Source organism: Anas platyrhynchos, chromosome 3 (assembly GCF_047663525.1).
Source record: "Anas platyrhynchos isolate ZD024472 breed Pekin duck chromosome 3, IASCAAS_PekinDuck_T2T, whole genome shotgun sequence".
Lineage (NCBI taxonomy): Eukaryota > Metazoa > Chordata > Aves > Anseriformes > Anatidae > Anas > Anas platyrhynchos.
This window is the reverse complement of record NC_092589.1, coordinates 96,454,771-96,467,390: the sequence shown is the minus strand read 5'-3', so window position 1 is coordinate 96,467,390 and position 12,620 is coordinate 96,454,771. Positions and strand designations below refer to the sequence as shown.

Below are 12,620 nucleotides of genomic sequence, written 5' to 3'. Positions count from 1 at the left end.
TGCCTGTCCTTGTCATTGTGTGATTGACTAGACCCAGTCTGGTTGTGTGCTTATGTGCAAATTGGAAGCTTTACTCTCTTCATTGCTCTTGGCTGCGTGTTCCTATCTACGTCTTAGCTCTTGTACTCTTGAATCCATAAGTCAAATCAGATCAATTGATTTTTAGATCAGCAAAAATAGGAAAAAGGGTTGAGCATACAGGCAGTGGTGAGGAAAGGGAATGAGGTAGGACAGCTCTTCTCTGGTACTAGACCACAGCTGAGTTGGATAACTCTGAGACTTTGCCTCCAGTAAGCTACTGCAAGTTGGATTGGGTTTAGAGAGTGGTGGTTGACAGGGATGTACAGATCCATGAACTGCCTCACAGAGGATACTGAAGACTAGGATGTGCCTCAAACAGTGGCCTTTCCCAGCAATCAGATGTTCCCTTCTAGCTTTGGTGTATGTGCCTACACTGAATTCAGAGTATTGGATCATGCCACCTAAAATGCCCATCTCTAGGGGGAGTGGACCGTCTCACTTTTACTTTAGAGCACAGGTAATGGTTGAGATTCCCACTTTCCGTTCAGTGTGTTACTGGTTAGAGGTTCCCCTAGGTACTGGCAGATCCAGGTTCAATGCTATTTTCAACCTGACACTTGGAAATTTTTATTGTCCTTTGCATGAGTGCCATAGGCAGTGAGTAGGCTGTAAAGCTAGGCCAGAGCATGTGTGGTTGACATCCTTTCTTCTAAAATTGCAGTGTTTAGAAAAGAATAGGCAGCAGAGAAAAGAAGAAAACCATGTGTGATTTACTTTTATTTGTATAGGGATTGCTCTCCCAGTTCCCTGAATAAGTACAAAATACCATACCTGGTCATACCTCAATGAGAGTATCCACTGGGAGAAAATGGACTTCTCAGTTGTCTAATAATTGTCCCCACCAATGACTTTGGTTCTCTTCATTTTTCTTCCACTGAAGAGAAAGAGACCAGTCCGTTGCATGGAAATATTTTGCTGTTCGTACTTGCCTGTAGTCATTACGTTTGTGGTGATTTAAGTCTAAGTTAATTAAAATACAGGCAGGATATCTATTCCATCTGCTATCGCTAGGTGTCCAAAATCATTTTTTTCAAGATTTTGGAAAATGACTATTGCTATGTGGAATATCCGGTGCTCTGTTTTCTGATTGATATATTGACTGTGAAAAGAAGGTTCCTGTGGAAATTAATCCATATGTAATCCACTTTTAATCAAAAAAAGAGAACCCATTCGGCTTTGTGTTCATCAAAATATAAAACTACTGCAAGATGTAGTGGGGGCTATATATAACTATATAGATAAATAGTTAAAATTGTATAAAATTAATTCAGTGACACAGATGAAAGGCAGCTTACTGACAATGGTGGTGCATGTGTTTGAATCACGGATACGGGATGCAGCAGGACTGCAGCGCAAGCTAATAGGTATTTTTATTGTTTTTATCACACCAAACAGTGCAAAAACATAAAACACTTCCTGCCCTTCCTGTTGATGTTCTGTCAGTGATGTCACTTACACTCCACTAAAAGTTTCCAGAGCCACGTAGTTACGACATGCTCACGGAATTCATATTCCCTACCTCAGGTAAACATCCTGTTTGGAAATAAACGTGGTCTGGATGTCCAGGAGAGCGAAATTCAGGCACAAAGGAAGTATATTTGTAAACATAATCCATTGTTGACTGAGAGAGGGGCTTTTAAAGTACAGCGGAAAAAAAATTAAAAACTTAAAAACAGTACTTCCAGAAATGTGTTTTGAAAAGCATTCATATATTTGATCTCTTACTGAAAAGGAAATGCAATACAAATTGGGGAATTTGAGCTGTATACAATTGCATAACTGACATTCTTCTTTGGAGGCAAATATCTAATAGCAAAGAAAAAAGGCAAAGAAACACTTAGATTAACCTGTTATGTTCTGGGTTTTATTTATTAGGTAGATGGATTTCTTTTCATAAAACTGGTTTTATTATTTTTGGGTGGATCTGAAATTTGCTTTGCCATATCTTTCTGCACCAAAATGCAGCCAGCTCTTATTCATCTTATACCACCTGCTGAGGCTAGGACATAATAGTGATAAATATTTTTGATATCCCAAAGTTTGCTTGACTTTTTAGCATAGGAAGTAGGTCTTTTCTGTTATTCAGCATCAGCTCATGTACACTTCTGGTTGTTACTGAATTTTAGCTGATTATTTAACTAATGTGGCATCTTGCCTCTTTAGCTTTGTATCCCAGTGCCATAGGAAATCTGACATATATGTAGTTGGGTGTTGTGTAGTGAATGGTGATCTTAAAATGTGTTGTTTGTCTGTCCTTGTGTTAAGTGTCTGTATACTCATATTGATATTAGGAGTACAAATGTATTCCTGAGCAAGAAAGAAGTCTGGGGTGGGGACACTGAAATTGTCTTTGGTGTTGGGTGTCCCTGAGCAAACTGAACAACAGAAACTTGATTTCTGTATGTTCACCAATTTTTTTTTTTTAAAAAAAAAAAAGGAAAAGGTGGTTCAGTACTTTCCCATTTTACTGCAGCTGGTTAGTAATTTGATAAATAAGGGAAGACTTTGATAAATGAGGGATGACTGGAATCAAAGCTTGACCTAGCTGGGTTCACACAGAACAATGACTTACAAATTGTGTGGAAGTCTTGTACAGTGGATGCATTGTTTCTCATACCACACTGAGTTTGCCTGTCCTGGGAGCAGTTGTGGTGTCACTTTCCAGCATAAGACTTCTATGTCCCTTTAATGCTGTCAGATCTTAAAAACAGCCTTGCATATGAAGTTTGTAGATAGCGTGTGCCTCCGTTTGCTGCACAGTTGATGGAAATTTTTTCTGTTCATGGCATTATCTATCCAGGGCTGGTAAAATGCTAGCGTGCTGGGGCTGATATGATGCTCCAGCCTGCTTAAGGCCAGGCTCAATGGACTGGGTGGTTCTGTTCTCTGCATAGTTTTGGTCCCCTGCCAGCCATAACCACACAGTGGAGGATTGCAGCTGTGCCTTGAAGGGAAGCACAGATAATAATGCTAAGACAGAAATTTAATATGGACTTAATGCACCGTTGACTTCCTTTCCTTTTCACTGTAGCTTTTGGAGGACAACTTGAAAGTCATGTCAAATATCGCTACCTGAGCAGTTGCACAGCCATCTCTCCACACCATGGAAAGCAAAGGCTGAAAGAACATTTTGTAGTCTTCTCTTCTAGCTGCCTCCTCCTAACCCTCAAGCTGTAGCTCTCTCCATGACACTCAGATAAGATGGTGGCTCCCCACACACACATGCATCCACCACAACAGCCCTGTATCTGTAATGTACTGTATCTTTTCCTGAGATAAGATATTTGAATGAGGTTCAGCTCCTAGAAGTTTAATCTTATTGTCACCTTTCTGTTAACTGCATGTAAAAGCACAAATATACACTAAATTACCTGATAAATCCCAAAGCCAACAGTCAGGGTGGGCAAAGAAGAGTATGACCAAGTTAGCAATTGAGTTAGAGAATCCCTGCAGAAGACATCACTTAAAAATGAAATTCTGTTGCTTGGGAGCTTTTTATTTTCCTTTTTTATTTTTCTTTTTTTGGTCAGAATTCATTGTAGCAGTTTTTCATTTTAGACCATGTTTGTTTTAAACTTGTTGTAGCTCAGCTGTAGATAAAGCAAAGTGATAGAAGAGGAAGGTATGATGAGGCAGATTTTACTAAGTTTTCTGTGATAAATTGTGTGGAACAAGTTATAAAATGAGTCTTTTCCATGAAATGGCCTAGCTGATTGTAATGGCTTTCAGTAAAAATTATTTCTATAAAATCCTTTGCCTTACACGGTTTTTATCTCAGTATTTAATTTCTTTATTAAATGTTCAGTTCTATAGTAAAGTACATGAAAATGTTTTCAGGGCTCATGATAGTTCCTTCAGTGCCTTTTGTAAATTCTGTATGCATAGGTAAAATACATGTAACCCCAGTATTTGCATTAGTCATTACTTAAGAGCAGGCACATACGATTGAAAACATTGGCCAGTAATTACTTGTATGTGAGTGGGATTTCTTCTGCTGTGGGATTTCCCTTGATCTACAAGTTAAGCTCCTTGTCTGTGTTTTCAGGAGTAAATCCCTGGGGTCAGTTTCAATGCCATCTTCCAGTCAATTATTTTAACACCTTTAAACAAGACAATTCAAATGTCTTACAATACTTTTTGTGCATCTGATCCTTATATAAACAGATTTTGTGAACTTATGTACAAATATAAATTTAGTTTCAAGTGATTTCATCCTAGGAGAAAATGTCTTGTGGGCAATTTGCAGCATGAGTCATTCACCCTTAGGGTGAATGTCACTGTCATCTTGTTTGTTCTTTTATCAAGTATTCTACATTAAACTATTTAAATATTTAATCCTTTTTTTTTCTTTCTTTCTTTTTTCTTTTTTTCTCTGTTAGCATGGAGGAGTCTATGTAAAAAGAAGTGCCAAATTCAATGAAAAAGAAATGAGAGAGAAGTTGCGGACCCAGATGAAAGCTGAGACTTCGGTAAGATTATACCTTTCTTTCTGCCCCCCTTTCCTCATTCCATTGACCACTTTAGTGGCTTATTGGAGAAATTAGCCTCACATGCCTCACATCTACAAACTACAAGACAGAAGTCATGGATTTGTTTTCTTTCTGTATTTTTACTTTTTTTTTTTTTTTTTTTTGCAATTAGCATGGTCCCTCTAATTAAGCTCCTAGAAATTTTACTAGTCCTTTTATGAATGATGCAAATTTCTTGATTTTGTCTGTAAAGGGCAGGGAGGATCTGAACGAAATCTTAGAACCCATAGTAACTACTGTAGTAACTTCCTTCAGCAGCCACTTCCAGTGTCTCCTGTTTCAAAGGACAACGTTCTGACTGCTGTAGTGTTGCTTGTCAGACTGGTATTTTTGTGGAATACCAGTTGTTTGATCTTCCGAAAGTCAAAAATCATTCCTATTAAATCTTAATTAGTCATCCCAGTGATCAATCCACTTCTAATGCCAGTGACATCTTAGAACTGAGTTACTTTGTCTGCTATGCTTGGAGGAGAAAAAAAAATCAAAACCAGAAAAACGGCTCATGATAATTTTCTATTTGAAGACTTATTGTTAGTGCCAAGTGACTTTTCTCATGACTCCCTGTATGGTTTGTGGCTCAGTGGTTAGAATCACTGCGCTTTGCTTCCATTACTTGCTGTGCATTAAAATGTTTTTTGCCTTTTTGGCTAGACTTACAAAAAACAACTCAGCCAGCCATGATATAGAACAGTTGCACTTTCCTTTTATTTAAAATGATGTGATTAAGACTTGCCACTCCAAATAAGTGGCAAATCTCTTAAAGATGAAGCTTGGGTACAAGGAATATATAGATTGTTTCGACCTTTGTAATACTCTTTTTTTTTTTTTTTGTAGATAAAATGTTTATGTTTGCACATATCAAACATGTTGAAAAAGTAAACTGGTCTTACACTTACTGGATGCCTCAAATGAGTAAAGCGTCCCTGCTTAAGATAGTTCAAGAAAGAATGAGTTTGGGCACTAAGATTTAGCCTGAACATTGTGGGCTTTTTTGTTTTTAATAAAGTAAAGTGGATCTATTTCCTGTTTTTAGACTATAAGTTGCAATGGCCAGAAATACATTACAACAACTTAAGGTTTAGCCCTGAGTTTTTGGCTAGCATGAAATGACATCAGTTCAGTAGAATTCCACTTGTCCTTTTGGGGGGCAGCTCTTCCCAGTACACCAGTAAATAACATACATCTTCTGTAACAGAGCATAAAGGGGATAAAGAGACTTTTTTGGTTGTTGATATTTGCATGACCCTTCTGTAAAGATGCTTAATTCTCTACTGGAGCATGCACATTTTGTGTTTAAAAGTTCCAAATCTTGGTTTCAGTCATATACACAAAATGTATTCTTTATTAGATTATATCTCTGTGGCATTGCACTCTATGTTTAATAAATACTTCTGAAGTTGTTGGTGTCTTAAAAATATTTTTGCTAGTAGAAAATAGAAATGTAGTATACAGCACAGCTTAACCAAGATATGTTTTTAGCATTGTAGTAAAGGTGAATGTACTACATTCTATACATTGTATCTTTGTGAAATACTCTTAAAAAGTGTATAATTTCTTTAGTTTGTATGTTCGACAGGAAGAACAAATATTAAATCAGTATCTCTCAGTGTATCATCTGGTGCTGTGTTAGCTTGGGAATCTCTCCCTGAGGAGCTACTTGGATCTTTTGCCTTCCAGAGGCCATTGCCAGTTGCTTAGCTCGTAAGAAGCATAGGTATATCTAGACCTGTCCATCTAATAATGTCCACAGGGAGAAGATGGCCATATTCAGTAGTGATCATTTGTGCCAGCATTACCCAGAAGAGTTCTGGGATGTTGGAAAGATTGCTTTACATCAAGTTAATTTCTGTGTGTGAGTGGCAAAGATTCTGCTTTCTGTAAAAGTTGCAGTGTAATTGAATAAGCAAAGACAAATAGTAGGATGTATGAAATGTGTTTGAAGTCATTCCCCTAAGCAAAGTGCTGGTCCAGTTTGCTTTGGTTAGTCTGGATGAAATCTCCTGGCAGGGTGTTTTCCCACAAAGGCCTGCTGATTTCTTGCTAGCCAAATAGGCAGCTTCTGGTCGAGTCTGGTTTACTGTCTGCCCTCTGCATCCCCTAAAATGCAGGGTCTCGTTGTTACACTAATGTTTTGATTGTGATAAGAGTCGTGATTTGAACTCTGCTTTAAATCACTCTGCTATATAGAAACATTTGGATTTTTTTAATGCAATCCTAGGAGGACATGCCTGGAAAGTCACTAATTCTGCATCTTTTGGAAACCTGTAACTAGTGTACAGTGTTGCTCCAATGCCATAAATTGGCTCAACAGACTAATGCATAATTTTAGCCTAATAGAGGAGTAAAGGGAGGTTGAAGCATAAATCTTTTCTTTAAAGCTGCTTCTACCATGAGTTCTGCTTTTCATGGTGGATGCCTATGTTTGATTAATAAATGAAATAAATCCAGAAGGCTTTTTTTTTCCAGAATCTTCTTATTCTTCAATTGTATATGGATTGAAAACCTATACCTAACCTGTCTCAGATAAGGCAAAGTAAACTTGGGACCACCTGGGTACATTTAATTTTTGGTGTAATTTGGCTGCCTGGAAGTTCTGTGGCATTGGAAACAGGGCACAGAAAGTGGATGTGCCTACCAGGCAGTTGTTGCCATTTCGCTCCTGTTATCTAGGGTAGCAGCACAGAAGAGAATAGCGTGTAACTGCTGTTAAAGGGCATTGTTTTAAATCTCTTTCAGCCAAACATGTAGGGAGGGACCTTTAAGTTCTACAGTACCAAAGCTGTCACAAGACTATTTAATGGGAAAATTGTTTGCATCTGCTGGGGTAGAAGCTACAGACCACTGAGCTGTCATCTGAGGGAAGACTAAACTTCCTATAAGCCACTTTATCAGAGAATTTAAATGTAGATGCCGTAAATGCTCTTTAACCTGTAATTAATACTGAGAGAAGAACATGATAACCTGTGTCCTTAATGCATTATTCATGAATAAACTTTGCAGTTCTGCCTTGCTGGGACATTCACAAGCAACCATGGTGCTTTTAAAACGAAGACATTTTAATCAGTAAAACAAGTACGCCTTGAACTTGTCGGCGCAAGAATGAATTGCTGCAGGCTTCCTGTGAAAATAAGTAATTTACTACTCTGGATTTCTGTTAAAACTATACACTGGATGGTGCAGATCAGAGTAGACTTTGCCTCCATTTAGTGAGCAGCTGTGACTGCTTGGTTGTTCAATATGTGCGTGGCGGAGGTTTTTTCCTTTAATGTAGTGTTGGAGAAAAGTTTGCCTTTCAGCTGCTAAGGAAAGAATTATATGCCAATAGAGAGAGATGGAAGGGAATTTGTGTTAAGGGTCACTTGGTTATTTACAGTTTCTCTCCACATAGTGTTTAAACAAAAGAATCCAAATGATTAATGTTCAGTCTGTCTGGAGCCATCCCTGTTCCCATTAAGAAACCTAAGACGTGTCGGAAGGCGGAACCAGAGTCCGCTACTCTACTTAGCATAGCAAGCCCTTCAGTTGCTTTACTGCCTCATTTCACTTGGTTCCTTTTCTTTTTTTGTTAATAATGGAAAGTAAATTAGAGGTGGAATGCAAGCAAAAAAATAGGACTGCCTCTTGACCTCTCACATTCACAGTAGGATTGGTTCAGTGATCAGGTATGCCTGATCTCATGCTGGGGCAGTGGACTGCACGGTACGATTTTTCACCTTTCTTACAATTTGTGCCTGCCTTCACCAGCCCCTGTTTCTGCCCTGCTGCTCACAGGTGTTCCACCTTGCTTCCCAAATGCAGCGTGGCAGCAGCAGCAGTTCAGCTTTTAGACATGAACAAAACTGACAATAAACTGAAACTCATTTGTTCCTGTATTGTCTTAGTGGAGACCTTCGACTACTAAATTTTGCTATTTTGTTCTTTCATTTTACTTTTCGTCTCATCATGTAATTATATACCCAAATAGCTCGTTATTGGGCCTTTCATTGTTAAAACTCACTTGAAACTGTGTGGTTTAGTTCAAAATGGCAGAAAATCTGACTGATGGTTGACAAATTGCAGTTTTGTGTCTGGTTGTGAGAGCAGAGACTGTCACACACTTCGAAGGACACTTTTGTGTTAATGTTTTAATGTAAACCATAACAAGGATAAATGCATTTCTCGGTGTAACAATATATCCAGCAGGCACTTGATATACTCAGTCTGCTTGTTTTATAGAGAAAGTTAACTCTTCTGAACAGCAAAGTATTCCATTTGAAATGTAACTTGTGTGCCTGGTTATCATGCCTGATGAGGAGTAAATCTGCAGTGTGAGATGGAGGTACAGCCCAGCGCAGCCAGTGTTTAGCTGGTTATATGTGTCTTGTGTTTGTAATTCATTCAGAAACAGCATAAATCTTTGTCCTGAGAAGCAGTGCCTACCAAACAGCAGAAACCTGAAGAGGACAGATACAGTAATACAACCGTTATAAGGCTTGGTGCTAATGGTATAAAGCTTATTTTGTCATATGGTTGCTACTTTGCAAATCCCTGACAATTAATAAATCCTGGATGTCCTTGCTTGCTTTCATGGAATGGTTTGTGTTGGAAGGGACCTTAAAGACCATCTAGTTCCCCCCCCCCGCCATGGGTGGGGATGCCACGCACTCGACTTTCCTCACACTGACTTCTGTATTTTGTTCAAATTATACCAGATATGATTTCTCACATCATGTATTTCTCAGTTATTGATCAGAGTGTTAATGTTTCTCATTGGGTTCACCGAAAGCATATCATTTAGGCAGCAGTCTAAATCGATTCAGATATGAATCCATCTAGTTGTCTGGATGTGATAATGAAAATAAGAAAACTAAGAAAACACATTGTTTAATATGATTTTGAATATTATAAATAAAAATATTATATTATTTTCCATTTTCACTCTCCTGAGAACAGCACAGTAAAATCAAAATATCTTTAGTCAAAAAATACCACTTCTTGATGCCCCATGCTCTTCTGTAGAGTGTCCACTACTCTCTCTGGGGACACACTCTGAAGCTCTGTCCTTGGTCAGGTTTCCCTTTGGTGTCTCTTCCCCCTGTGTGCTTACAATATTTGGGCTGACTTTGTTCTGCATTCCAGGGATTCATATGTAGTTTCATGCCCCTTCCCCTGCTCCAGCCATGCCAGCTCCTTTTCTGATGTTGTTCTGTCTCAGGGTCTTCCTCAGCTGTTCCCAGCCCTCTGTAAGCACTGCTGCTGTGCCATTGCTATTTCTTTTTGACTAGCAGAACTTGATGACACTGGAAAAATGAGCAGAGTTGCAATATGCATGAAAACAGTTGTCATATGTTCAGTTAATTTGTAGAATAAGGGGCAAGTCAACTGACTACACTGGAGACTCCTCAGGTAACATCTGCATCTTTTCTGGCTTTCTGGTTCAAACCAAAATCATTAAAATTCTACCTAACTGAACCCTCATCCACTCCTTGTAACTTTTGAATTGATCAGAGACAGTGTCTTGATACCTATTATGCAGAAACAGATACAAAAATTGTAATATAACTCTGAACCGAGGGACCTATTCTGCCAGAGTTAAAATTGTTTTATCAGTGAACTGGGGACTGTGGCAATGTAAAATTTTGTATGTCATTTTCAACACAAGCACAGTATTTTGCATTCACTGCAAGAAAGTGTGTAGCTTTCATGTAGCTGATGGCCTTAAATGGAAAATTTTGTAACCAAAAATTGTCGTAACTGCAGGTAGTGTTTTTAGGCAATTAAAATGCTCCTACAATTCAGCAGCTCTTAATCCAAGTTCAGGAGAGCTTATTTAGTTATTAAAATCTTAGAGATTTGTAGTTCTTATAGTCTCTGGAAACAGTGCTTAAGGATTTAGCTTCTGCTGCCCATGTCAGAAGAAGGGAAAAGCCAGTCGTGCACGTAGCTTTCGTAGGCCGGATTGCACTAGCAGAATATCTTTGTCTTGCGCAGTACTGCCCATGAGAAGAAGTAGGGCGTCTATTTACATTCCTGAATTTTACTCAGGTATAGTAGTCCTAATGAGTTGCATATCAGTTGCATATGCTGAATTTAAAGCATAGGCCATTTCTTTGTCTTGTGGGTGTGCTTTTAATTCAGAGATTCAGAGGTTCAGATTCTGATCAACAAACTTGTTCAGCTGCTTGTGTTTTAAACATTTACAAGAGTAATTAAAATATAATTTCTACCCCTTCTTTGTATTACACAGCTAGGGCTGGGGTAAGTGGCTTCTACACTCTTGTGTAATCAGCTTTCAGTGGCTGAGTCTCTGCTTTGAAGGCTGTTAATGCTGCTGCACGCTTTTAAGCGCTGGTCTCCGTTCCGAGAAAGGTATTTCTCTCCTGTGTGCTTCACTTTATTTTCTCATTCAGCTATTAATGTGTTATAACCACTATATTACACTTAGGAGCTAAGCATTCATGCTTTAGTGAGGGAGGAACAATCCTCATCTTGGAGTACCATTTTAAGGATACAAATTTCATGGTTTGAATATAAGCACATTTATGAAAAGAAAAAATGCATCTTGATTTGAATATTATGCCCTTTCCAGCTAATTCTGAAAAATTCTGCTTTATCACTTAAACTTTTTCAACCTGAAATGTAGACATGGCTAGGGGAAAGTGCAAATTTTGACTGTGTCTGAGGATTCCCCTACTTGTGCTCCTGTGCTTGTGCTACCGTCGTGTTAGGGAAAAAATGCAAGCACCTTACCTCTTAAACCCATTTTCTTTTGCTCTTTTTCCACAAAATCTGTATGCATCTTGGCTTTCTGTTAATCCTTGAATTCTTGGACTTCACCTGCCTCTGCAATCTGCCAGTTTTCCTCCTCTGCAAACATGCTGTTGCAAGTACAACCTTTCTTCTACCTCTATTCAGAGAGTCTTGTGGCTCTTCTCTTTATGCCACTCTACTAACACTGGTTTAGCCATTCTTTTTTTTTTTTTCCTCTCACCTGGCAAATTCAAGGTTATGTACTCAATTTCCCCCTTTCTTGATCATATGCTGGCCTCTCCTATTGGTTAATTTTCATAGATTTCTTTCCTTCTCCACATTTTTAGTGCATCTTTCAACCTTTCTCATTGCAATAATTCTGGAGAGTTCACTTGCTGGGTCTTGTCTTTCTGCATTCAACCTTTTCTGAAGCTGTTCCGCAATCATCATGTGCAAATACCAGCACACTGATGTTTTGTGGGCCAAAAGCACAACATGTTTCTGTCTTCTGAGCTTTTATTTTACTTTGCGTCTTTTCATGATGTACACTCCTACTTGTCAGGGTCTTAATGTACTCACTGGTAATCTTTCCTGTGCTGTTTTGTAAATCCACTATCTCATTTCTTTCAAATATTTCTCAAGACTCATTTGTGCAAAGATAACAAAGGTTTGATAGTAGGCATGATTTTACTACAAATGTGTCAGTTTATGTACAGATCTATGCTAGTTAGCATTTGTGGCAGTAGCTTTTTCTTCTGCAAATGAACCCTCAGTACAAAATTTTCACAATTAAGTAAAGTTTTACATCAACTTTGTATGTAGGAGATTATGCAAGGAAAAAAAAAAAAAGAGGGATGGAAACCTTTGTTGTGTCTTGAAAGCAAATGGAAAATTCCTCAAATTAGAATTCCTCTGTTTGGGTACCTAATTTTACACTAGACATGCAAAAACTTAGGCAAAGAATAGCTGTATAATTATTTGGGAACCCATAAATGCAATTGTGGGCTGAAAAGTCAATCAAACTAATTTACTTGGAAAGTTAACCTTGACAACACATAAAGGAATGTGACTTTCAGGATGAAATTTTGCTACACTATCAGTTTAAGTTCATAATATAGGTAATGTCTCATACAGTGAGATGCATAAAGGCACATATCTGATATATCATAATTTCAATTAATAATATTTCTAATTAGGAGTATAATTAAATGTAGATCTCAGTATAAGGAAAGATATAGATGGAAGGTCTATGTTGAACCTTGCTCTTTTTAATGCATGCTA

At 38.1% G+C, this 12,620-nt stretch overlaps 1 protein-coding gene across 1 annotated transcript in view; it reads left to right on the top strand.

The window, feature by feature from the left end:
- Positions 1-12,620, top strand: part of AGPAT5 (1-acylglycerol-3-phosphate O-acyltransferase 5) — a 60,764-nt gene that overhangs the window by 19,871 nt on the left and 28,273 nt on the right. Inside the window, exon 4 of the mRNA XM_005009206.6 lies at positions 4,461-4,550. Coding sequence (XP_005009263.1) covers positions 4,461-4,550 — 90 coding nt within the window. The remainder of the gene's footprint in view (positions 1-4,460; positions 4,551-12,620) is intronic.